A 27,392-nucleotide genomic window follows, 5' to 3' on the forward strand; every position below is an offset into this window, starting at 1 on the left:
AAGATGGATTTTACTGTTCCCATAATGCAATTTTGCCAGCATCTTTCATAGACCCTCGTCGACTACTAAATGCATTTGTGTGTCAAACTACAGGTCCTTACAGAGATTTAGTGCAAATTCATAATAGTTACAATAGTTGCAATCTTGTAAATACCTGCATCCACACGTTTAAGCATTCACAAACACACAGACTCACAAACACTTAATGTGCATTTAAAGCCAGGGAAAGTTTTGTTTCTGTACAAAGCAGCCGAAGGGAAAGTTTTGTTTATGTACGTAGCAGCTGATAGAGCAAACTAATAATAGAGATTCCGCTTGCAGCTAAAAATGTGCAGTCTCCATGCCCAAAACAAGAACACCCTTGTGAAATCATCAGGTTTATTTCTTCATGTATGGCAAAAGCCCTCCCAAGCCACAGGAGACATGATACAACCTTCTCAACAGACTAGTAGTACAATTTCTAACTAATAAACTGACATTTAGGTTAAAAAAGAGCCCCTTTAAACACCATATCCAAAATGCCGTTTTAATGAACACACATAATAACATATCTGATTTGCACACACATATTTGATAGAAAAATGTGAATATGTTGTTGAAATAAAGTGGCAGCATATATTTAAGTTTCTTTCAGCAGCTTTACATTTTAAACTTGTTTTTATAACTGTCAGTCACTGAGCACTTTGTGAGGCTCCTGTGCCCTCGTTGCTACTCTGTGTCTGATTACCCCAGTCAGACATGTTATGCATTCCACAGTAAAGCGGTGATAATCCCCCAAAATGTGCACATTATGTCACACCAGCGAGCGCTTGTCTCCTCAGCCTGCAAGTGGGTAAACTGGACCCTTCTATGTTGCAACATGAGCACACGGCTCTTTCTCAAGGCGATACTTGAGGGGAGATCAAACACTCTGCGAAGAATCCAAGCAGTAAAAAGGGATGATATAAATATTCTTCTTGTTTAACTGATTCCTCGTGTTTGTGGTCTCATTTATGGCCTGTTTGTATTCTCTCGCTGTCCTGTAGTTTCTATTCTCGTGAGCTGAACAGCTTAATTGTCATTTGACCAAGGTTTTCTTTTGTACTTTGCAGATGTGGATTACATCCCTTAATGCCAATCAATCAGGTTGCCCTCTGAACTTTATGGAGCTCAGAGAGGTCCCAGACTACACAACAGGGTCCTGAACTCTGATTAGGGGTCACTGACTGTGTCACCTGTGCCAAACTATTACATGAAACAGCAACACGCACATGCATGCCACTGTGTGTGTGTGTGTGTGTGTGTGTGTGTGTGTGTGTGTGTGTGTGTGTGTGTGTGTGTGTGTGTGTGTGTGTGTGTGTGTGTGTGTGTGTGTGTGTGTGTGTGTGTGTGTGTGTGTGTGTGTGTGTGTGTGTGTGTGTGTGTGTGTGTGTGTGTGTGTGTGTGTGTGTGTGTGTGACCCCTACAGCTCCACTTTCCCTGGCTCAGCCATTCTTTTCCCAGCTGACTTTTCAGTTGTTGCCAACACTTGTCCACTTGATAACTGTTGCCGTAACTCAGCACTCAGCACGCTGGTTTGACATCCACTAATGATTTTAATGAAACCTTTTGACATCTGAATCTGTAATTGAACTGACAATATTATTTTTAAGCACTCTCCAGAGAGAAATTAAAGTGATTATTAAGCTTTGCAAAAGTAATACAGATTTAGTCTGTGTTTTACACTTTAGGTGCTGAGCTGTGGTATGTTTGCAGTCTGTGTGTGACAGGCCTTAAATTCCTGTGATGCTATCCTGAATTAAGCGGTGCGGTTGTTGGGTTGGGTTTCCATTATATCATGTGCGCCCAATTTTGAAGAAGCACGGTCAAAATATTTGACAGCTATTACTATTGTCGTTGTTATTTTTGGCAAAGTACTCCTAGAAAATTATTTCAAGACAGAAATGTCACTATTATTTCATTATTCAGCATATATTGTGATTCAATCTAATTGAAAGTAAATAATCTAATAATTTAATCTAATGGCTATCTGACTCATTTAAATTAACAGCGCAACATTTGTTTAATTTTAACAAGTTTTATTTGGATCAAGATGGCCCATTACTTTAATCTGTGTTTATGCGTCAAACCATCCAACAAAATAATTATCTAAAAACAAAACAGCATTGCGATCAATTTATTCCCTCGTCTACCAAGTCCTCCTCTCTTGGGCGACGATCCATCATCCTCTGTCACGAAACCAAACAGCTAACATCCGCTCCTGTGTGAAAATCTAAGTGTTCACTTCCTACCTATCCATCACAAAAGCTATTATGCTCCTCATTTAGACATCAATCAAACATCCCATGTCCCATTACACAATCCATCACGCTCTAAACTTGTCCCGCCATTGGCTGATGATCTTTGTCATTCAACAAAACCTAAAGATGTGCGTTTCCTTTTGAGGATATAGTGCCCGCCCCAGTCTCCTCCGGATTCTAATGCTGAATTTAGAAAAGAACCATTTATTTTTCTTCTCAACCAAAGGCCACAGCCTAGGCCAGAGGTCAGAGGGGGTCGCCCTGGTTGCCAAGGAGGAGTCCACCAACAGAGCAAATCCACTGGTGCTCATTGGACTGTGCAAACTGCTGATCGGCTGAGTCTGACAGGCCTGAGAGCGGAGGAGCCTGGGCCGATTGCATTATCACAAGCAGACAAGAAGCAAGGGTTGATGAGTGAAAGGTTGTATAGAGCATGCAACAACACGCTCATTCAAAGCCAAGATTAAGTCAAGAGAGCACTAGTGACAGGGGCAGCTTTTGTTATTGTGATCAGTGACAATTTCAGTAATGGTCCATCCTGAAAGCATTGAATCACTTAGTGTTGGGCCGTGCTAGAAACTAGGTTGGCAAAGTGTGTTGTCCCACCACATTGGAAGTGTTTAGAACTGACTGTCTCCCCTGGCTTGTTGCTGCATAAATTGGGTCTGATTTGAGAGCTTTGACTTTCCGAAATGTATCGAAATTGTAGCCCTTGCATCCAAATCAGACTTCGTAAAAGTCTGTGGGGGAGGGGGTTTTCAAGCTAAACAGCCAATCCAACAAGCAGTTCTGTGTGAGTTTACCAGCGGCTTTAGCCTACTATTGTTAATCACAGAAATAACAAAACAACAAAAGAATAAGATAAAAACATAAACAAAACGACTTTACGAAGACAAATCAAGGTTAAGCTAGAGTACCAAAACCCAAATGTCGTGTTTTCGTAAAAATCAGTCGTTTTGGGATCCTAACATCTCACAGCAAGCTTCATCGCTTTGCAACAGGCAGCCAATATCCATGACATAGTGACATCATGAGAAAGTTGTCCCCCCGTTGACAAGGCCGACTGTTGCCATGGGGCTCCTGGAAATGGCACTGCGGATCCCAGTAAATGAAGGCTGTTGGGGGCGGGGAAGCGAAGGCAAGTAAATAAAAGTACAATTTGCAGTGTGTTTGCTCGATGTCCTCGGAGCCAAGTTCTGCGCCGTTATTGGGCTGCTGAGCATTGGGGGGCTCCCAGTAACTCTGCAGTAGGACCCCCCACTCTGGAGGACATTGGCGTGTTTGCTGAACGAACAGGGTACCCTAACGCGGCCTCTGGGAGCCATGTGAGCTGACAGCAGTCGCGCACATTCACTCATTAAGAAAAGAGAACGGTGAGGGACAAAAGGAAGAAGGAGACAGTCTTGTAGGAGCAGACTGGAGCAGCAAATAACCTTTAACAAACAGAAATAATTAGTCATAATACAGACGTCAGCCAAGAAAGAGGCATTTACATGATAAAGCTTAGCAGTGTGGAGCTTTCTATCATGGGTAGCTTTTTCTTCAACAGACTAATGCTACTGTATGTTTCTGACTGCATGAGTCTCTGCCAAAAATTAATTAATAAAGGCAGTGCCTTGTTTACTTCACGTACACTTCCCATTTAACATATCTGAGCACACAATTCCCACATCCCCTTTGATACCTGATATTAAGACATGCAAGACCAAGCTATGACCTCCCAATCACTTTTTGTGAGGGGACACCCAACACCAGAGAGCATAATCCTACCATGCCGCTTTGGTGGGAGAGGCGGGGTAAAGGAGGCGGCTCTGAGGCATTTCATGACTGGGAAACTCATGACCCTCTGGGGATTAATGAGCATTCTGTGAGGGGCCTTATTGGCTTGTTGACCCTCGCTTTCTGATGTGTTCCTCTCTTTCTGGCTCCAATTGGTAATGACTTAAAGGGAATTTGAAAACAGGCTACTTTAACATTCACTCAAAATACAATATTTTTACAACGTATTTAAATTATTTTTGAGATACTTAGGCATAAACATGTTTTTTTATATTTTTATATTTGAGGGAAAGACATCATAAATGGTATGGTTGATTATCAATAGCCTAAAAAACTGATTCTCTGTTTTTGGTGTTAAAAAGCAAATGCAACCATGCTATCAGGCTCAACTCATATGGTGAACATGATGAGATTACCTGCAAAACACAATTTGTCCTTGTTAGCAAGTTAGCATGCTTATGTTGACATTTAGCTTAAAGCATTGCTGAGCCTGGGTATATCAACATAGCTAACTGCTAATTGTTGTACAAACTTAACCATATTATTTTACAGTTTTAGGATTCATAGTACCCTTGTTATGCGGGCGAAGTTTGATTTGCCTTTTTTCCTCCATGTGAGCGCTTTACTTTTGACATTTAGTTTTTTCAAGAAAAGATTATTTTCTTCAAACCTTTTTTGTCTCTGGGTTGTGCATTTGAGTCCTCATACTATTGAGTCAAGGTTCCTAACAATGAAAGATTGGATAAGGCTCTCTTTCCAAAAGAATGAAGGGATGTGGATGTTTCAATCACCAATTGAACTGTAAAAATCAGTTTAGCCACTTTTGAGACATATTGTTTGAAATCAAGTAAACATTCACAAGAATTGTAGGGGCTATTATATGGTTTAACTTTAGAGTAATATAGCATTAGCAGGAAAGCTGTTTGTGGGTTTTTCATTTTGACCCAGGGAAAATAACTGCTGAAAACATAAAACCCTTGGCAAGATCTTCATAATCTGTCGTATTAAGAGGATATTGAGCTGGAGCCAGGCCCTAGGAACTTGCAATCTTTTGAAGAGGGTAGTTGTTTGACAAAACAAATACTATTATAGTAAAAGAGTAATATTCCACAATATTATTGAGATGAGAAAGTCAGATTACATCTGAAATATAAACCTGTGAGACCTGCTAACAGAAGTGTCAGGGCAGCATTATGTCAGATCCGAGGTGTTAGGACTGCAGCTGCAGAGAGAGTCGTGGCTCAGTGTGGGTGGCGGCTATCTCGTTGCTGAGGCGGTGTGTTTATGTGTGCTGGGGTTAGGGCCACGCGCACAGTGCAGGCATACACACTCACACACACTCATACACACAGAAACACCACAGAGACTCTATTGATTCCAGCTAATCAAGGCAGCAGCGCTCACAGAACTGTGCACGCGTGTGTGTGAAGTCAACACATTCCCCACATTCCAGCACTTCCCAAAGAGGCATAAAATATTAGCCACTACACTACGCTCGAAGGCCCCTTCTCACTACTGGAGACCTCCTGCTCTTTAACTCGACTGCTCTTCTTTCTGCCAAGTCACTGTGCCCTTCGCCGTCACTGTTTTCAACAGTACTTTTTTTTCTTTCTCTTTTAATTCCACCCACGAGATGACCATGCAGTGACTTCTGGCTGAATCACACCGACGACACAAAGGCCCCACATATTCATGTCTGTTATAAACTGGTCCTTCTCAACTAGTATTACAATGAAATCTGACCTCGCCCTTAAAATGGCAAGCGATTGCATGTGCATTTTTGACAGATTAGTCAGAATTTCAAATGAACTACTCCCAGTGAAACTAGAAACACATTCTTTAGAAGAAAATCTCATGAAATGGTGTTCAGAAACATTCTCTAAAAATGCCTTTTATCTTTGATTTGTTTGCCCATGGTCGGCTTATCAAGCCTCGAGAAAGCAAGTGCAGTATTAGTGACAATAGCTAGACATTAGAAAAGAAGGAACAGTTGCATCTTTTTTGTGCTGCTTTTTTCTTTTACAACTCATGGACAGCTCCTCAAATGTCATGCACATTCTTGAACTTGAAAAGCTGGAACAAATGATTTTTCCCCTCCAAAAGAGTTGCCTGTAGATGCAGTGGTCGATAAATCACATTCATTAAAAGCAGCTCAAGTGAAAATAAATCCTTATGAGAGCTAGTAGATACTTCCCCAGGGAAAGTAAAGAACTAAATTGCACGGCATCATGGGAGTACACTACAGCTCAGTAGGTCACTTTGAACAGTGATGCATATATTGATTATTTTGCATAGGAATCACCTGAAGACCAGTCTGGTGTCAAACAGGTTTACTGGCCGGAGAGGACGGAGGAAGAGAGCTTTGAAAACCAGGACAGCCCGACCAGTGAAAACCACCAGCCAAGTAATGCCCGCTGACCTCCTCTTCCTCCTCGGCTCCTGGTCTCAAAGCCAGAGTGAGAAGGTTCATAGAAAGTCATCGTTTCCATAGAAACTCTGTTTGCATTTCCCAGTGAGCAATTCAGGGACCGCTGGCTTTCAGCTGGAATTCAGACATTCAATACACAGAGCTGTCTGGAGAAGCAATTGTCTATGTGGGGCAACTTTTGACTATTGAAAGACATTCGAGGTGCATTTCCGTTTTAAGTGAAAAGGCAGACAAAGAGGGACCTGGCCATGAAATGGATGTCATCTTAACGGGCCTGGCTCACAGGTTGCATCTACTGTTACGGCAGCACAGCTCAGCACTAAAATAACCTGCTCTGTTCCTTGTTGGATTCCAGGTGATGTGGATATTAAAGTCTTCATTTAAACAGGGAACCTGAGCACGACTGTACATGCCAATCAAAATGTGCAGTGTGGTTGGAGAGTGCTGCTTTCCGCTGCGTGCCCAGTCACAGGGCTGTATTCAGGTCTGTCTTCAGTCCTCTCTCTCATACCAGACTGCTGCGCTGGAACAAAGAGGCCTTTCACATTGACCTTGACACACGGCCACCCCCATCACCACAGGAACCAACGCAGAGGAATCCACTCCAACTCTCTGATATCAATCTCGACCCCTGGCAGACGGTCCCCGGCTAAAGGCTGAGGTGAACCTCGGAGCAGGGCCTAATGCACATCATATGAGTGTGTTATTATTCCAACAGAACAGGGGGGAAAATAACCTGTTCGCACTACTGAGAGTATTTCATCTGATATGAAATGACCCACCATTTCCATATGAGGCTGAAATTAAGGGTTTATAGCACAAGCTAAATTAAGGCTAAAGCTAGCCGTATCCTGCATTAGTTCATCTGCATATTATTTTCTAAATAAATTGATTGTTTGGACTAACGAGTTACCAACAGTCCAGAGAGAACCCTCTTTAAATCCCTCAAAGTCAAATCCCAAAAAACAATGACCTGCTAAAGTTTTAATTTGCCCAGCGCAGATTTTGTCAATTATTTATTTAACATATAAACAGACATTAACACACATCCAGGGAATAAAAACGTTTATTCTCAAAAGGCAAAAAAACGTTTTTGCTTTTTTAGGGTTTTTTTCTTTAACAATGAAAAAAAAAACACCACGAGTTCAGGCATTAAAATTGTGGATCATATTTTAAACAAAATAAAAATAAAAAGGCTTTTACTTTATACATTTCTGTCATAAGAAATAACTTCAAAACTGTACATCAAGCTATTTTACAAAGCACACAGAGCTCCAAAATATACAATGTTCATTCACATTTTATACAAATAAAAACCAAATGAGGGTTTGCTACATTTAAATCCTGGGAGTTCTTTTGTCTGCGAGAAAGGCAGTCCGGACACATTCCTTGTTGCATCACGTTTGACTTTTCAGAGGGAGTTCATCCAGCATGCTGCTTGGCAACATTCAGAAGCTCCAGTCTTTGTCTCCGAAGAGTCACATGACAGCAGGAGAAGAGAGAGGCTCCGGGCCAGTCTGTCGGCCTCTCTCTCTCCTTAGCATGAACGCTTGGTTCTGCTCTTTCTCTCCCCCCCCCCCCTCACTCAGTTGAGGACATGTCATTTTTCCAACAGTGGGCAGGTAAACTCCTCAGTCCGTCTCCACATGACAGGGGTTGGTCCCCTGCTGCTCTGCCTCGTTATACAACCGCAAGAAGTCTTTGTAGCGTGGGGCGCAACCCATCCAGGCTTCCCCAAACCTCACAGTCCCGGTGAAGAGGAACTCCCCCTCCCCAGCCCTCACCCCACACTGCGGGGGCATCTTGATGCTGCCAGTCCACCTCCGCACCCTCACACCCCCGGATGCAAAGACGTGGATCTTCTGTCTGTAGAGGCGGCTGATCTCCACAGCGACTGTCGAGTGCTCCTCTTCCTGCTCCACCCTCCTGATGCTGCCCCGGCCCACTGAGAACACCAAGCAGGAACACAGGATTTAGGTACGGGTTTTATTTCATGCTACACAATATGGTGTTCTCATAAGATAGAAACAGGAAGCCTATTATTCTCCCAAACAGTGTTTTAACTTACCAAAGTCATTGGTGCAGACTGCGAGGAGCACCTCAGTGTCGCTGCAGGGATGACAGGGTTCTGAAGGGACACAAAGAGAGAAAGTGGATGAGTTTGGTAAAGCACTACAAACTGAAACAGGAAAATTCAGTCCACATAATATTTAACAGGTCCACCACTTTCTACTTAAAGGGGACCTATCATGCAAAATGCACTTTTGTACATGAATGTGTCCCCGGTTTGTCAGGGAACTCACCAAGTGTAAGAAAAAACAACCCTCTCTTTTCCTCCGTACCCAAATCTCTAAAAACGGGGCTGCAACGGATCTGATACAGACTGTTCCAGATTTGAAATATCTCTTGACGTCAGAAACGAGGAGCTCCGCCTATATGGGCTACTTTCCACCTATCAGGGGAATGAGAGGTTGCCGTGGCATGGTAACAGCATGGTAACGTCATGGTAACATGACACTCTGCCTCGCCCTCCTCCTTTGCAGGGGGGCGTGGTCAGCTGCAGCTCATTTGCCACAGAATCAGCCCTGTTTGAGCAAATAGAGCGAAATGAGGCATGGCTAAAATGCATGATCTGTTTGATATTTTGAAAAAAAAAACTTCAGACATTTTTTGTATAGAAATGGCCCTACAATATATTATTCAAATATAGCATGATAGGTCCACTTTAAACTCAATAAGTACAGAATAGATAGAATCGGAGGGATGAAACCCTCTTTAAATGGTCACACATGCGGAGCACACAGCGACATTTTGTTCTCTGCTTTTAACCCATCCTAGTAACAGGACTCTAGTACAAGGAGCAGTTGGCAGCTAGTTCACAGAGCCCGGGGAGCAATGGGAGTGAGGGGGGAAGGGGGATGTACGGTGCCTTGCTCAAGGGCACCACGGCAGGGCAGGAGGTGAACTGGGACCTCTCCAAGTAGTAGTCCACTCCTTATTTAGGTCTGGTCGGGGACTTGAACCGGCGACCCTACGGCTCACAGTCCAAGCCCCTACTGCGGTGTTTCCTCATAAATCGATTCATTTGTGGCAGATAATATATCTTTTTTTTTGGTGTAAATTATATTTTTGGGAGAATAAACCCCACAGATCAACTCCTGTGTTTCTCACTCATTAACAACGCAACACAGAGCAACAAGAATGTTGTCTGCTACAGTAGCCATGAACTCGCATGTATTTTGTATTAGGGGGGGGGGGGGGGGGGGTGCATGGGCCACCCGAATACGTTAGGGGGCCTTTGGCTTGTCTTGATAAATCAAATGATGTGGGAAACACTGTACTGACTGAGCCACTGCATACTACTTCCCACTAAATTACACTCAAGTTTGACATGACCAGCAGACTGTTCAAACTGAAGTAAAGCCAAGCTAAATGCATCTACATCACATGAGAACCGGTCTGAGCTACACTCTGAATGAAATCTGTATCACAAAAGGTGATAAAATAAAAAAGGTCACAAAATCCTCTTCACTTTATTTTATTTTTCCAGTATTAAAAGTTTTAAATATTTTAGAAGAAGTTTTCCTCTTATCTGTAGGTCACTTGCCATCATTCCCATTTATTTGATCCAATGCTTCATCATTTTTTGTCCGCCATTGAACAGTCTCTAGAGCCACAATTCATTTTAGGGTGGCTGAACATTATTTACATTATACTGGATAGTATCTGCCATTTTGAACACTGCCTGTGTTTACCTAACAAACACAAAGTCACACACTAACAACTGGGGTCACAGTCATTTCCGTCCCTACAGATGATTATTTATTTACAAAGTCGGCAGAGCAGAATTCAGCTGTCATGAGCTCCTTGTTTTAACACCAAACAGTACTGGGCATGCTGCTCAACAAAAAGTTTATCCACATAAACACTGCTGAGGGGTTTTATGCTTGTGGGGGGCGTTCGGTCAGCTTCCCCGCCACAAGAGTAGCCCCTCGACGCTCCGTGACAAACAAGGACCAGATGAGAAGTTTAGGGGAGCACAGACACGAGGAAAGGCTAAGTTGCTGACCTGAGCTCTGTTAGCACTTCAGCAGACCTGCTGGGACTGAAACAGTGAGCACTTTCTCAACTACAACATCAAGTAGAGATTTGAAGAGCTTTAAAAGTGAAAATCACTTAATAGTGGGCAGATCCCCACAATGCCTGGTATTAAACAATAGAAGATGGCAATCAAAGGGTATACTCTCATAACTGAAGGGCAAAAGATTTGTCAAAAAAGAGAATTGGAGAAAAATTTAGAAGTCTGCCCCGGGCTACATTTCCCCCGCAGAGCAGCAGCTTAGCCGGCCCGCCTCCAAACTGTTTTATAGCAGGAGAAAGGGCCCTAAATGAGAGCAGACAACCAATGATTAGTTGACTCAGGTGGTCCTGCGGCTGGCCGGGATAGAACGTCTTTATTAGTCCTAGATCTGCTGTGGTTTTCTTTTGCGGCAGAGAGGGGCAGGTGGGGAGCAGAGGGAGGGGTGCCGAGTCAGCAATGTGCAGAGGTTGGGTCAGTGGGTGTTCATCCATTAAATTAGAAAAATAATGATTAAAGCAGTTAACTCAGGTGGATTTGGTGCACTGGAAACCCCCCGAGCTTACATAGTCTGGTGTGAAATGTTTCTCATTTAGAAATGTAAAGAGTAAATCTGTAGACTATTACTTAATTAAGTCCAAAAACAGAGATGAGTGCCCTCTGTCATCTGTAGGCGCTGGAGCCTTATTTTTAGCTGGCTTGAGAATATAGGGGTGAGGGGTGAACATGTCTTAGGTCAGCTTGTGTAGCAACACGAGGCTCTGCCGCATCACCAGAGAGGTCGGAGGTCAAACAGCCACAAGCTCGGACGGCTTAAGAACAGCTGGAAAGCCGGGAGACTTCAGAGCGGCCGACCTCGCCCAGAGCCGAGTGCAAAGGCCCTTTGAAGTGAGCCTGCGTGCGGCCTTAGCATTAGAAAGGCCCAGAGCCCAGCGCTAAACCCAGCCGTGTTTTTTCTTTCCACCAAAGCAGAGGCGAGCAGGGCTCACATGTCAGACATGAAACAGAACCACAGGAATGGGCTGAGAGCCGAGTCAGCATCCCTCTCTGGCCCATGCACATGCAGCGCCGCTCTGATCAGAACCACTTCACAGGAGCTGAGAGGGATGAGTGGTAGAGGAGGGGAGGAGAGGCACGATGTAGTGTCCCTAAAACATCTGGGACCCCATGCATTCCACTGTAATGGAGCACAACTCGCTAATACCATACGGCACAGACGTGAACCACTTCAAACATTCAGGAAGAGAGAGGGAAGATATATGAAGGGGAGAGGAATGAGAAGGAAAATACTAGAATGATAAATGGACGAGCAATACATTAAAAGAGAGGTAGGAAATAGTGAAACAAAGACGGAAAACAAATATGAGTTAAGTGATCTGAAAGGGAGGCTGAGGGAGTGACGGCAAGAAAAGAAGGGAGTGGGGGGGGGGGGGGAAATAAGCCTATATGCTCCTAGAAGCTCCTCCAAACATCTGGTTGGAGAAATGCATTCCAAGTTGACGGTGAGCAACTCAATCCCAGCACAGCGGGTCGGAGAGAAGAGGGAAGAGACGGGAGAGAGAAGGAGATGAGAAGAAGCAAAGCTGCAATCAATCCACCAGCCCAGGCTTCAGATGACACGAGACCACTGTCTTTGTGAATCATCCCGATGCGATCTGAGGCCACATCACACACACAGATTATACTGAACTAATGTGGCCAAAACAACCCCACGCTCACTGCTCTCTGCTTTTAACCCCCTCTCTGTGCTGCGCCAGATAATGACGCAGGATGTGTGAACCCAGAGAGCCCGTGAAAACAGATGTGGGCCCAATACTGCTCTTATTTTGCTTGAGGTGGAAAAGAACACAGTTGCGCGGCTTGATACTGTGCAGGTTTGGCAGGTACACAGCGTGAAAATACACGGTTGTTTTTCAATGGAGGCCCCCTGTTTGGCTGTGCCTCTCCACACACACAAAAAAGACAAAATCTATTACAGCTAAGAGCCAAGTCAAATCAAGCATGAATGGATTTTTTCATCCTGGAAAAGTACCATCGAGACTTAAAAAGCTTCAGTTTTTTGATGTCTTGATACTTATAGCCGGCATTTGATTCCGACAAGAAATACATTCCCTTAAAACCAAAATGTACAGACAATGTGACCAGAGAAATGGACTTTGGCTTCAGTATTAGCAGTCTGCTGGAGCAAATGTTGAGTTTCCTACTATTAGCGTCTAACTTAATAACAGTTTCCACCAGTAGATGGCTGCATTTAGTGCACACACCACAGGGACAAAGCACAAAGAGAACCAGACACAGAGGGAATGATTCAAAAGCCTGCAGATCTTTATAATGGCTTCTCAAATGAAATACAATGACCGACAGGTTAGCATCGAGCCGTAAAGCATCAGGGTGTTAATGTGTCTTACCTTCCAGTGACTGTGCATCTGGTCCCAGCCTGTCGCTGACCAGCTCGTACTGGAACTCTGTGATGCGACGGCTGATGTCCAAGTGCGGGACGGCCTCGATAAAGAGCGCCCCCTCCTGGATACTGAAGCACTGCACCTTGCCCTGAGCATGGTCCTGTTCACGCAGCAGTAACCGCAGCTTGCCGTTGCGGTCCAGGTAGATGTTGGTGCCGCCGGAGTCTGCAGAGGGTTTGATGCAGACGGAGAGGCGGGCTGCGGCGGGGGAGACTGTGTTGGGCCGCAGGTTGACGATGATGGCCCCTGTGGGATAGAGCCACTCCAGAGAGCCTTGGGAGCAACGGAGGTACACCTGCTCCACATCCCTGGCGTGGCTTTCATGGGTCAGACCACTGCAAGTAAAGAGAAGGAAAGACGTCAGCAGACATCGACCACTCGAGAATCAAAGTGGCAGGGATTGTTTCGAATTTCTGAAAGTTTACAATTACACAAAACCCGGCAATGTGGAACCTTTTGATGTGGAGATTTTTTTTTTTTTTTTTTTTTAAATTAGGGATTCAGGATGTTATTTACAAGTCACTAATATTAACAGGAAGAGGCTTTAAAAAAAAAGGTAATATTGGCATCAGCCACAACCGAACATTTCCTCCAAAATGACCGGCTGATATGTTAGATAAAAGATAAAAGGGCATGTTTTGCATGCGGACATAGTTTAGGTTGTTCCTTATTGGCCCAGTGAATGAGTTCCTTCTGTATGTTGTGTTTGTATGTTGTGTTTTTATGCATGTTATGTTGATTTGTTATGTTTGGATATAACTATCGGAAAACTGTAAGAATTAGTTGTGGGTAAAAAATATCGGAAAATGTAATATTGACAAAAGATACTGTGCATTCCTGCTTTCATTCATCGTGAACAGATTATTCAGTGATAGGAAAATAATGGTTTGGTCATTTACAGCCCGAGATACCTGACCAAGGTGAAGGGCCTCTGACACACTGTAGGGGTATTATACTAAACGCCTCCTGAAGCATTAATGGCTGCCTGTGCGAAAGACTGGCTGCATGACCAGTCACGAGCCGCAGCAGCCAAAATGACCTCAGCTCACACACACTCCCCCCATACCACATTATCCTCCCCGAGCTTTGGCAAAACGCACCACTGGCAAGCTGCCTTGGGGAAGAGTTTGGAAGCAGAAATGGATGAATGGAGGGACACAGGGGCTTCTGGGCAGACAGCGACAGCAACAGTAGCCGGGCCTGCTGCATGCAAGTGCAAATGCAGGTCACGCACCGAACCTCCCCTTGCTTTCAAGCCACCAAAGAGACTGGAAGAGACTTGTCCGGGCAGCACTTCGGACTCTGGCGCCAGCATGACCAAATGACTCCCTCCAGAACTTAATGCCTGGTCAGGGTTCGAAAACTCCTGCCTGTCAGTCATTCTGTGGCAGAGCCAGAGGCAGGAAGCCATCAGCAGTCCACCAGCATGTGCATGCCAAGCTAGTGGTTTTGACTTTGGGGGAGAAACGCCCAGCTTCCTGAAAATGAGATGCTGAAATTCAAATTTGCCATAGATCTAAAGTAACCCAGGGCATATGCTGAACACATGCAGCTGAAGCCTCATAACCAGGCTCTCCTCAGCACGCCTCTAATTAAGTCCTTTCTAACTTCATCACTTCTGCATCCAATTAAAGGAGATTAGTCAAGAGTCTCACTAATGAACAACAGATTATTGGTTTGGGCTCAAAGTGCTGAATATCTCCTACCCTTCCTGAGTGGAGGATGAAAAACAAAACCACACTATTTGAAGCACAGCCTCTCAAGTGCAAAAAGAGAGTTCAGCAGATGTTTGATGGAGGAAACATTTTCCAGTGTGCTGCCTGAGGTTTTAGAAACTGTTAAAAAACGAAATGCTTAAAACGGTTCTGCGGAGATTTGTGCATGTAATCCTGTAAATATATCAGTATTATTTTTGTTGGGAGGGCGGTTAAACCTTTAAATCTAAGTATGTACTTAGGTAGGTTTAATTATAGACCTATATTGTATTAATTGTGCATACTTTTTTATACGAGCAAGTCCCTAATAATAGGCCTCAACGCATTTTTATTGGTGAGTCATATTTTGATCAAATAAATGTGTCAGTCATTCATAAATTCAGCATACCAATAAATCCTGCCCTTCTGCGAAACTGTCGTATGCCCGTTCTCATTCCCATTAACATCACAAAACAATAACAGATTATTTATTTAGACATTTATTTGATATTCCTATCCTGTCTTAATGTAAGACTTATTCTCGTTTTACTCCGCTGCCTGATTTCAGATCGCCGCGCTCGGAGTCTGAGTTTCGGCCACAGTCGCCTCAAGTCGCTGCAGCTCACTTACTTTCAGACTTATTTTTATCCACATTTTACATTTAAAAAACAACGGGGTAAACCTCACCTGCCCTTCCAGCTGCACTGGTCGCTTGAATACTGGCAGAAAGAAATCCGACAGAGAAGGAGAAGAGTCAGCAGCAGGGAGGCCAGTATCGGGGTGAGCATGTTTATCTCGCAGCTAACTTCGCCTCTTCTCGAGCGAAACTGTGATGAAGTCCACCGCCGTATTTCCAGCTACATAGCGTTTCCATGTGCCCCGGTCCGCTCGGTGCTGCTCCCCGGTTATTTCCTGTGATTCTCAGGAAGTTTCAGGTGAGTAACGGCGCGTATTCAAATTCGGTCCGTAAAGCCCAGTCCCGGACAGCCCTCCGTAAAAACTGTGGAGTGAGTTTAACTCCGACTCTGTTCCTGCAGACCTGACTGCTCTCCACGTCACACCCCATCCAAAGCACTTTATCACTGTGCTGCCTTCAGGGGCTCAGCAGAGACTCCGATTTCCTAGCCTTTCAAAATAAAAGGACACTTGTGCATTGCATGTAAAACAAATTGGTTTACGGTTTTGATTTGAAACCTTTGAAACCAACACAACTGAGGTACTCAGCTATTGGTCAAAATTCAATTAGAACTACTTTTTTAAAGAATTGTATTCGTTAAACATATTATGTGAAACACTCCAACAATGATTGTTATATTTACAGCTATTTACACATTGTGTGAATTGTATGTTAATTGTCTCTTATTGTTATTCCAGGATGATAAGTAATTGTAATCACATCATTTCCTCATACATGCAAAAATCTGGTCTTAAGTGTGTGATTCTTTATTATTATTGATTAAGTAGATTTGAGAAAAAAGGCTAAAATACATTTTCTGGCATTCTTGCATTAATTTAGTTACATTTGAGCATTTCAATTCTGATAGAAACTGTCAAAGCTCTTTTTTTTCTTTACTGAGCTGTGTTGACATAATCCACTTGACAACAAGTGTTGAAAGTTCCCACAGCACCTGAAGTGAGCATAAATCTCAAGAATTTAGTTGTTCAATGGATTTTTTTTGAGGAAACAAAAATTGGCATTTATTCACCTTTAAGTAAACAGCGTTATTTCCATTATTAAAAGCATGTATAAAAAAATACAAGGATATACCAGAATAGTCCTTCAACCTTTGAACATCTGTAAAATCACATCTTGCAAAGAGTCATAATAGAATATGAAATGAAAATATGAATAATTATTTATACTTTGCCATTGATCCATAACTTTCTGACACACAAGATAACACTACTGAGCTTTATAATTCAGCCTTGTTACCAAGTTCAACAAGAGCTGCACCGACTTGTGGGTCTGTTAACCACTGGGTGCATCTGTAAACATCAACTACTCATCGCTCATGTATCCTGGGCTAGGGTTTCTCAGGAAACAAGATGTTTTATTTGTGTATGGCATAGAAACTGGTCCAACGAGGAAATCCAGAGCAGTTTGTAACTGCTACATTTTCTCTCTGGTTTCGTAGGATTTTGGATTGGTTGTGGCTTGTTTTTGATCTACATGTTTGCATTACTGACCTGACATGCAGGGGGCAAGTCTCAGCCTGGGCAACATGCCACCAAAGCATCCCACAAACCTAAGATGAGTGTGTTAAAAAGTTTTAAATTTGATTAAGGAATATCTCTTTTTGATCAAATTGATAAAACTCCAAGAAATGTCAGACTTCCCATTGAGCAACTTTGTAATGTTGTGTGTATTTTTGTCAGTTGATGAGAAGTGTGTCTGGTTTCTGTAGTCCTTGTTGTACAGGCTGTCTGGCAGTTATACCTCTCGATGAAGTAACAGAGCCAGACGTGTCCGAACAAGATGTCTGAGGAGCCATCACGATTGCACCTGCACTGTTACACCAGAGCTACACCTGTAAGGATTTCTCAATTAGTTCATTAGAATTACACAATTTGTTTTCTGAATCCTTGTTAAAGTATAAGGTTAAAGGGGAATTTCACACATTTTACATATCAAAGGCTTGTCGACTCTGACTGTATTTGTGATAAATAAGTTGTATAAAGCCTTTTGTTAATCCAGAGGAAGCTCAGTGGGATCGGATTACTTGGCTCTAGTGATGTCGCTTGGGTCATTGTCTGTTTGGGCAGAAGACTACAAATTAAAAAAAAATCTGGAAGAATGGAGCTAGCTACTCATGGCTGCTTGAGGCTAGCAAATCAATGCAATATTAGCTGCTACTAGCCAAACAAACCATAAAGTTTGACTGAACTTTTGGATGTTAATTTGCATTGTGGGTAAATGAGGTGCCATATTTTGCCAAAGAATGAGAGAAGGTGTTATAAAAACGATATTTAGTGTCTTCTGCATCGATTTTTGCTACTTAATTTTTTTTAAAACCCTTCATCTTAAAATCGTCAATGTTAAAGTGCAAAACTAAATCAGTGTTGTACTCTCTTAAGTAGTATGCTACATGCTAATATTGACCTTTGACTATTTTTATACAAATAAATGAATAAAAACCCTTTTTTAAGGTCACTAGATAGGAAGGTTTTCTGTCTTTATCTTGTTTTAGAACATTGTTGGTAAGGAATAGTTTGGCCTTTGAAATTTCAGCGAGACAAAACAAGATTTTAATAACTATTATCTGTGGCCCCGGGGAATTGTGATGGACATTTTTACCGTTCAGACATATTATAGATTACACATTTAACCAACAAATAAAAGAAGTCCTTGATACTCTAATATGTAGTTGCAGCCCTAAAGTCTGGTTAGCATGACTGTCTTTTATCGACTTAATCTCTACTACTGAGTAATAGTAATTAAAGTCTTCCCAGAAGAGAGTGTTTGTTATGTTCTTGTTATTCCAGTTGCTTGATCACTTGCTGTTGGTGTTTGTTATTTTCTCTTGCACTGCAGTTTAAAGGAAGCAGGTTTAACTCTCACCCTGCACCTGTCAGAAGATTCACTCTTGGTGGGAGTGGAGAGTTGGGCACAAGGGCGGGAAAGAAAACAAATCGATGACAGATTGCAAGAGTCTTAGACACAGACAGTGAATCCTACCGTGTGTTCCAGGCATAGATTGAAAGTTAGCACAGAAACCATGACGTTCAACAGAAAAGCAGCGAGGTGCAGTTTGAATTATTAGAGGATTAGGAGGTAAACATGTGCTACGTAGCCAGGGATAGTGGAGTTTAGGGAGGCAGGGAGGGGGAGGCTCCTGAAGTTTGATGGGGGGAAGGGTAGGATTGTTTTTTTTGTCAGGCTTGTTGTCCCAAACTCTTGCGTGAGTGTGACTCACTTTTATGCCCGGGGCTAGCCTCCAGGTGAAAAAGCAGTCATAAAGTAAATTAGGCGGCTGACAGGATGCGTTTTTTATGTGTGTTTGCATGTGTAAACTTGTGTGTGTGTCTTCACTGTCCCCTCTTTCTTTTACTTGTCACTGTTGGAAAACAAGAAACCAGGCATGTCAATGATTAAACAATAGCAGAGTATTTTTTTCGTTAAACAGCGGATTCTGAACAAACCCATTGTTTGCACTTTCTCCTCTGGGTTTTAAAATATACAGGTTATTGGTCCATTTAGCTGAGAGCTTTGGCGGTTGTGACCGAAAGCTTGTCTTGAGTTAATTTTCAACAACCTTTACCTCAAATATCAAACTGTGTTCCCTCAGAACCATTTTCATGAAGACTTTAACCGCTGCTCTTCTTCAGAGCCAGCCTCAACCTGTTCCTTTAAGTCTATATCTTGGCCAGATAAACTGCGAAGTGCAGTCACACAAGCATGTCCAATATCTTGTGGTATGCAAAGGCAGAAGCTGATATCATCGAGAGGCCGTCTGCCTGTCATCATCCCTCTCTGGCTGCTTTCCAGACTTTCAGAATTGCAGCTGCAACTCAAACCTGCATGAGCATTTCTCCTAGTAAACAGGAACCGTGTCATTTTGAAGTGTCTTCCTTATCTAAAGACAGACATGGTGTGTGTATCTCTTCTAACACCTTGCTTAAACAACATGCTAATAAGCATAGTGTACATTCCAGCTGTGCAGCCCACAGTGTCTCCATCATCAGCCCCCAGTGTTGTATTGCTAGTAGTGAAGTCCATGCAACAAGTAAGTGTGAAAATATGTGGGAGGAAGTGAAGTATGCAGCAACTGGCGCATCTCGCAAAAAATTCCCTGAAGTTGTTGTAAGCCAGTGAAGACAAAGCCTGTCTTTTGTTGCAGCTCTAATGGTGATGTATGTGGAAAAAACACATTGAAATACAGAGAAAAGTGACGCCATAGTGGAAGAAGCCAGAACATATCATGGCTTAGTTGCTTGTGTATCTATAGCAGGCCATGTGAGGGTTTGTAGAGGAGATTAGATGTTGCAGAGGCCTCAGCTCAGCGACATGCTCAAGAAGTCCATGCTGAATTAGCCCTTGATGCCTTCAAGCTGTTTCCAACACCCTGCTATCAGCTCCTTCATATCCCTGTCTCTCAGCAGCACACAGAAACCTGAGGAACAACAGCGCCGAGAGCTCAGAGGAATTTAGGTCAGGGCTCATTCTGACAGGGCAGGTGGGCATCTCTTATGAAAGCAACATAATAAAAGTGAACTTAACTCTGCTTTGCCTTTGAATTTCACAGAGATCAGATATGGATTAGGTCTGCAGATCCAGGTGGTTTGAGGCCAATCAGCGACCAAATGTTAAGAGGAAGACAGGGAGCAGTATTGAAGGTAAAACCTGACTCACTAAGAAAAAGCTGTTGTGCGCCCTTTCTCCAGGACGACTTCCGCTATCCAGATTAGACACACTGATCTAATTCTCATGGCTTCCTGCGGAGAAAAAGCTCTGGCTCACGTCCCTCCGTTTTCTTCATGGCTCTGTGACATGAGAGCTTCCTTGATGGTTGGGCCTACACCCATTCTTGGATTCACTCTATCAGTCCATGATGCTGTACACAAAAAGCCTCAGCCATTAGACTCCCTGATGCTGGGTGACAGCCATGATAGACTCAGAGACTGTGGGGGCGGAGGGGCAAGAGCGCCTTCTTTTGTGAATGCCAAAGTTCTCTGGCTCACACAGGGAGCTCCTTCTATCTGTCCAAAGACTCTGGCATCATTCCTGTGCAACACTGCAGGAGAACATTCAAACATGTGCCTATTTAAATAATATTGATTCCTTATAGGCCGTGCTGATCTCTGTGTCTCTGAAGGAGAAAGCAAAACAGATTTTTATGGAGTTTCAACATCGCAGGAGATGGCGCCTGTGTTTAATCAGAGATGCAGTAATCTGCCAGCGCAGATGAGGCTGAGTCAGACTCCCTGGGCATTTTTTGACTGATGGTTAACATTGTGTTTCTTAGTCTTTAGACTTTGAGGAGAAGATTTTTTAGAAGATATCGCCTAGCTTTCCTCCCCTTGGTTTAAGTGAAAAGTGCTACAGTTAGTATGTGGATACACTTCTGCTGCAAATAATTATGGTTTGTTTTTTACTGCACTAGATTTGTCTTGTCTAAAAGAGTATTGTAGATACTGCATACACTGCAGCATGAATATTGAGTTATAACAGTCTTATATTTGTTAAAGAGTGAAAGCGATCTGCCATCTGAGTCGTGATAGGATTTCAACTGGTTGACTGGTTTTGTGAATGAACACAAATAAGGTGACACTTTTTAAATAATACAACAATACAGGTATTTTCTTTCACTACTTTAAGCAGAAAATACTTTTAGGACTCAATAGATTGATAGATCGAGCTAGATAATTTTTTACAGCATAAAACATATCAGAATCATTAGAAGTTCTTAAATTCATCAACCTTCACCAGTATTAACATAGAAATGCTGCTTTTCTGTTAATGCAATAAAATGCTATGTAAAGCTCTCTGAAAGTGGCCCCTGTGTATAATGAGTACTTTTCTTTACTTAAATTGCATTTACCTCATAATCGTATTTCTTCTAATGCTGCAAAGCGGACACAGCCAGCCAACAAGCACATTAATTCACATTACAAGCTCATGTGTTTACACAGTGAGAGAATAAGAAAAGGCAATGCAAGAGAGAAGAACAGTTGGTCTATTGTGTTCGTCCACATGCAGAGTTGTATGTTAGCACATAGTTTTTGCCTGGAGAAACAACCCAAACAACTATTTACACTTCAACAATCAGTCAAAGGATAAACAAAACACGACGGCTCTTTATGGAAATTCTGACCCGGTGTTACGGTTCTTAGAGCGCTGATACAGAGGGCTCTTTAAGATCCTGTGGCATCTCTCTGAATGGATTTCATTCTGCCTCTAACCAGAGATGAATTTCGGAAAACCCAGAGTTTGGTCGGTGGTGTGGTTAGCTCTGACGGCAATACTCACTTCATCTGCTGATTCACAAGCTGGTGACAGCTGTGGTCACAGGTGACGGGCAGAGGCAGGTTCACAGGGAAAGTAGGGGTCAAAGAAAAACCACATAAGGGTCACTGAGGAAGACAAGAGGAGTTCATGTTTGGGGTTACTAACAAACACAAACACTCTCCCCTGAGGATTTCAGGTTATTCAAATCAGGAGTTCCTGCAGTTCATTGAGCTTGATGCCGCTGCAAAGAACATCCTGGAACCTTGTGTCTTATTTTCAACAAAGATCTGCTCCACTGCAGTGAAGTTAGATATTTTATTGAGCCTACGAATGGCGATCCAACTGCTCAAAGTAAAGACAGACTTTTTAAATAAATACATTTAAATGATTAAATCAAATGTTAGCAATTGGCTGACTTCGCTGTTTGTATTGTAGTATATTTCCCAAGATAAACCTGGTTCCGTTTGACTTCATAATTATTCTTTAATTTAATTATTCTCAAATTTGCATGTTGAAATTGCAGTTAGAAAGTTTCCAGGATGTCAGAGCTGTTTCCTCTTCACATACAGTCATAATAGTATGTTCTCTGTTACCGTAAATCAACATATGTCAGCTCTGAGCAGACTTAATGTGCAGAATATTGAATTAGGCCTTATTTAAAGTGTGTCTTTCTGAGTAGAAGTGCAGATGTTTCATAAGTAACTCTCCACTTGCAAAGCTGAAAAGTCTTAAGGGAAATGTCACTTACAAAACTAAACAGAGTGAAACTATAATACACGCTAAGCAGACATACTGGGAAACATTAGTTCAAGCTTCTATTTTGACTCAATAGTAAGCATGCTTTTTTTCCCAGGGTATAAAACGACCACATTTCTTCATCATGTGGTTATTGGTACACTGTAAATTAAGGGATCTAAAGAGGAAGATGAAAATGAAAAAAGTACTACAGAGCTCAGCGCCAAGTCATTGCTTAATAGTACGATCTGTTCTTTGTGTTGTGGTCTCATAACAAAAACAATGCGGACATGCTGAGACTAGAACAACACACACATAACCTGTTCGGTCTGTATCTTCCTGCCTTCATCCTGAGGTTATGTCAGGCAGCCCGCCAACAGAGCCTGTGAGGACACAAAGTGCCATTTTGACTCAAGCAGGTATCCAGAGAGCTCTGATGGAAAATGGCTTCTTGTGAACAATTTCTCTTCTGACATGTGCAAAAGTCACTAACTAGAATGAGACTGGTAATGAGGAACACATTTAAATGAGCGTTTGGCAAAAAGAGGTTTACTGGGCTGACTGATTTTGCTGAAAGGCCACGTCCACATCAGGAGATTATTTAAGGGTTTAAGCAGTTGGAACAGAATGCAAAGCAAGTCTTGAAATGTGGTCACCTGGATGAGGTTGAAAGAAGCTGATGTGCTGACTGAGTGGAACATGGAGGCCAGATCAGCTGCGAGATCAGCTGAGGGATCATGGGAGCTGGGCATGGAGGCTGTGCTCTGTGATCTTATTATTGTGCTTTGTGTCGAGCAGCACTGTACTCCACTCTCTGCCCGCCGGGCTAAGCCCCCCTAAGTAGCTCAGCAGCGTCTGACACACACAAACACACACCTTCAGTACTGCAGGGTTGAATCAGCAAGTTGTCCGGCCGGTTTATGTGTGTAAGACACACGTACGTACACACATACACGCACACGTGATCCACCCATATCCTCAAGGCTGGCACACTCCACTGACACTCCCAGGGTCATATGTACGCAACATGCAGACACAATGTAGAAACAAATCAGATACCCTCACAGCCAAAAACAAAACATTTTAAATGTGAATGTATGATAGACGCTACACTGATGGCATTTCACTGGCCATCATCTTCTGGTGTCAGATATGACCTCAACAGCAAGTATCATAACCCTTAAAATATGTAGTCACAGATGAGGGAAAAAAGCTAAATTATTACTATGTATTCAAGTTAACATGAACGTGTAGAGAACACTCCATTAACGAGACAGACTGCCGTTTGTGTGTCCCTTAACCGAATGTGCCCTCATGTAAAGTTCATCCTATTGTGATACCTGACACCTGTTGAAACACGGGACACATGTGACTATGCAGGTGAATCACAGCCATCTGAAAGAGTGGCAGCAGGTGACACAGCCACAGGCGTGCGCACAGAAAACACACTCACACGCATACATTCCCTCACAAAGGAGGCACGAGCAGAGTGCTGAGTGAACAGCGTCCTTTTCAGAGCTACAAAACTCAAAATCATGGCTGGAAATCATCATCGGTAGCTACATGTGATCAAACATACCACACATATGCACAACCTACACACATTTTAAAACTGTTTAAAATGTTGAAATGTATGTCGTGTGCCTAAAACTAAGTCCAGATGGATTTGGAAACCGATAAGATGTCAACAATATTCATAGAAAGATAGAAGGTGCCTACACGTGTCTGACAATGTGCAGCATATACTACAAGCAAATCTAAGCAGCTTTGAGCCCCAGCGATTCCAACCCTATGATCAAAATCCGAGGATATGTCTGCAAACAAAGCCATCGATTCAGCGGTGGGCTCGCTCTGCACCTCCACCCCGTCCCGCTCTCTTCTCTTCTCGCCAAGCCTCAGATCCACCAGCAGCCTGGGGAGTTGTACGTCGCACAATGGGCCCATTGTACGTGCCGAGGTAACACCGTAATTGCTACAATCTTTCCATTCAGGTGAAAAGCACACCCACTTTTGACTCTCAGTGACATTTTGAGAGTTTTGTGGCTTTCAGCGATGTTTCATGAATCAGATATAATAGAGAAAGACTTGGGTGGCTCGCGCACCTGAGCTTGTGGCTGCAGCCTAGATACAGTAAGCTCCTGTTTGTATTCGATTGCGTTTAGGCCGAGGTAGGGGCCACAAGCTCGGCAGCGTTGGAGTGACAGATTTAATAACATCCTGATATTTCCACAAGGTAGTTCAGTGATCTGTGACGAAAGAAAAGTCCAATGGAGTAGTTTAATAATCCCTTGGTGCCAATCTAAAACCCCATAATGAGACATATTTTCATCCAGAAGCAGCCTACTGTTCCGATATATAAACAAATGTGTTGAAAAGAGTACATCTATATTCTCTAAGATAGGGTTTCTCTTTCTGCTTTTGTTTATTTATTCTATTCTTTCACTGGACCGTCTCTTATCAAGGGGATTTGCATTTAACGACAGGGATGTCTGCCCCAGCGTCCTCCCCACGCGCCTTACACATCCTGGGGAGATAAATCACAACTATGGGTCTGCGTCTGGGAGGGGCCGGCGAGGAGGAAACAGTATGGAGGCCTGGGTGGTTCCAGCTGGTCGGCTTCCAAACTCTTAGTTGAGTCTAATGCAGGCTTGTGAGGAGCTTCCCTGCCTTTCATCCGTTTAGGAAACATCTGGAATCATCTGCCGGTTGAATGGAAGTAAGAGTGTGTGTGCGTGTGTGCGTGCGCGTGTGCGTGTGCGTGTGCGTGTGCGTGTGTGTGTGTGTGTGTGTCTTCCAGGAGGTTTGCCAGGAATGTTATCATTGTATTAAAGATTAACCTCACTGTCCAGCAAATGAATTAATGGAACTCATTGGAAAATTGCCAATAGATGTTTGGGATTTGACATCATCTCCAGCGCACAACTTCCTGCTAAACATCAACAAGTAGTTTACGATTAGTCCCCTCCTCATTACTCATGGAAAGACGTCCCCACTGTGTCAGTGGGCCATATCTGCTGAAGGGAGAAGAACATATCTACATGCTTTATGTTCATTCACCTCATTTTCTATGGCTTTTAACTTGTCAAACAAAAAGACTGAATAGTCAAAACCGGTTAGTGTGTGTACTGTTGCTGTTCAGCGGAGTGGTTATTGTATCCAGGTGAGCAGACAAAGCCTGTGGTGGCCCGGCGTGTCTCTCCATGCCCGAGTCAAAACATGAGGCCCGATGTGTTGACAGAGGCAGACAGAGGCAGGGTCAGGAGTCACACCTGTCGATAAAACACCTCTTTCTCTGCACACGAGGCATCGTCACCTGAAACACCAAACACACACTCGTAGCAGCCTCCATACCTGCAGTCTGCACACAAGAATTTGATTTTTTTTTTTTTTACTTGTCAAGACTGTGATGAATAACAAGGGGAAAAAATCCCAAGTGTTTGCTATGTTGCTGTGTGGTGACAAACCTCCAGAATGTCAAGAATAAGAATTTTGAAGAATAATGACCCTGTTTTTCATTTTTGAGCACATTCAGTTTGTTTTTAAGTTCAAATTCTCTTTAATTAACACAAAAATATAAACGTCAACAAGTGGTTTAGTCATAGGCTTCCACTCAACCAAAATCATATAAAAAATATCGTGCAAACATATCTTCCACCTTTTCCCCCTTGTTGTTCATGTACACACTGTGTAAACACCCTACAAGATAACAGACAGTCCCCACAGACATTACAATTCAAACGTTTTTTCAGCAGCAATCTTCCGTTGCACACTCGTTGTGCAGGGAAAAGAGTTGTGTTTGGAGCGGGGAGAGGATGCTTGCTGCAGCGACACCAGGGGATGTGATTTTTGTGAGTATTGCGGAGGATGTTTTGCCTCCTGTGTGGTGACTCCTGACCCCCACTATCCTCCCCCAACCTGCTTCACCTCTGTCCTATTGTAGCTCTTATCAAAAAAGCTGCATGTTGTGCATACATTCAGTCCACTGGCCCGTACAGGAGATAACATTGGCTCCGTCTCACATTGGAACAGCCTCCCTCTGTTCTCCTAATGGACAGCATCAATCCAGTAGTCTATAATAGTGTCTCCATCTAAATCTCCACCTGTCTATCCTACCGCTCTCTTGTCCTGTACGCCTTTGTTGGCCATCTCTCCGCCTCATCTCAGCTCCAGTGCTTGGGTGTTTTGTCAGTCCTGCGTGACTCCCTCGCCTGCTAAGACAACATGGTGTCGTCCTGAGGGTGCCCCGTGGCCCCTGCTGATCACACTCTGCTGACTTGCGCTCGTACCGCTTCTCATCTTCCCTAACGCGCACTGACATGGCCCTTTGAAGTCCTCGAGAGCAGCGTGGACCTGGGACCAGCCCAACAAAAGCAATCTGATCCTCGGCTGATGTGTCCAAGCATGCCTGCCGCCCCCCCCCGACAATGGACTAGGACAGCAGGGGCCCCTTGCAACTTCTGTGTGTACCTTGGAGTGGACTTGCATGTCGATCATGGGGCACTGGACATGTGAAGATATGATGAGAGTATGGTGGATCACCCTGTTGGGTCTTTATAGACATTAAAGGTCCCGTGTCATGCTTTTCCGGTTATTACCCGTCCCCTTGTGTGTTATGAAGGTTTTTATGCATGTAAACGGTCTGCAGAGTCAAAAGCCCTCAAAGTACACCCTGTACTGTAGTGAGTAAAACTCTAACACAGAAAATACCTGCTGCCCCAGAATGCCTCGTTGGAGATTTCTCATTTTCCATTGTTTGCTTCCTGGGTTCTGTGACGTGTGAACGCCCAAATCAACAACAAATGGACCAATCCGCGGAGCACCTCACACACCAGGATCCCTTGGCTAACTAACAGGGAGTCCCCATTGACTTCATAGAGCTCCCTGAACACTGGTAATAGACGAGTTGGGATCGCGGAGAAATGCTCTCCGCAGACCCATTCTCACAGCGTTATAAACCTTTTTCTTACTCAATATCAAGCCACACTTATTGT

General features: G+C 43.4%; 1 protein-coding gene across 1 annotated transcript; it reads right to left on the minus strand.

Annotated features, from left to right (window-relative positions):
• Positions 1 to 7,536: 7,536 nt before the first annotated feature.
• On the minus strand, positions 7,537 to 15,796 carry metrnla (meteorin like, glial cell differentiation regulator a). Its single transcript, XM_079644871.1, has 4 exons — positions 15,408 to 15,796; positions 12,973 to 13,361; positions 8,555 to 8,614; positions 7,537 to 8,431 (listed from the first exon to the last, which is right to left on the minus strand). The coding sequence occupies exons 1-4, from the start codon at positions 15,506 to 15,508 to the stop codon at positions 8,118 to 8,120; spliced, it is 864 nt and encodes a 287-aa protein (XP_079500997.1). The 5' UTR covers positions 15,509 to 15,796; the 3' UTR covers positions 7,537 to 8,117.
• Positions 15,797 to 27,392: the final 11,596 nt, after the last annotated feature.

This window comes from Notothenia rossii, assembly GCF_949606895.1.
Source record: "Notothenia rossii genome assembly, chromosome: 8".
NCBI lineage: Eukaryota > Metazoa > Chordata > Actinopteri > Perciformes > Nototheniidae > Notothenia > Notothenia rossii.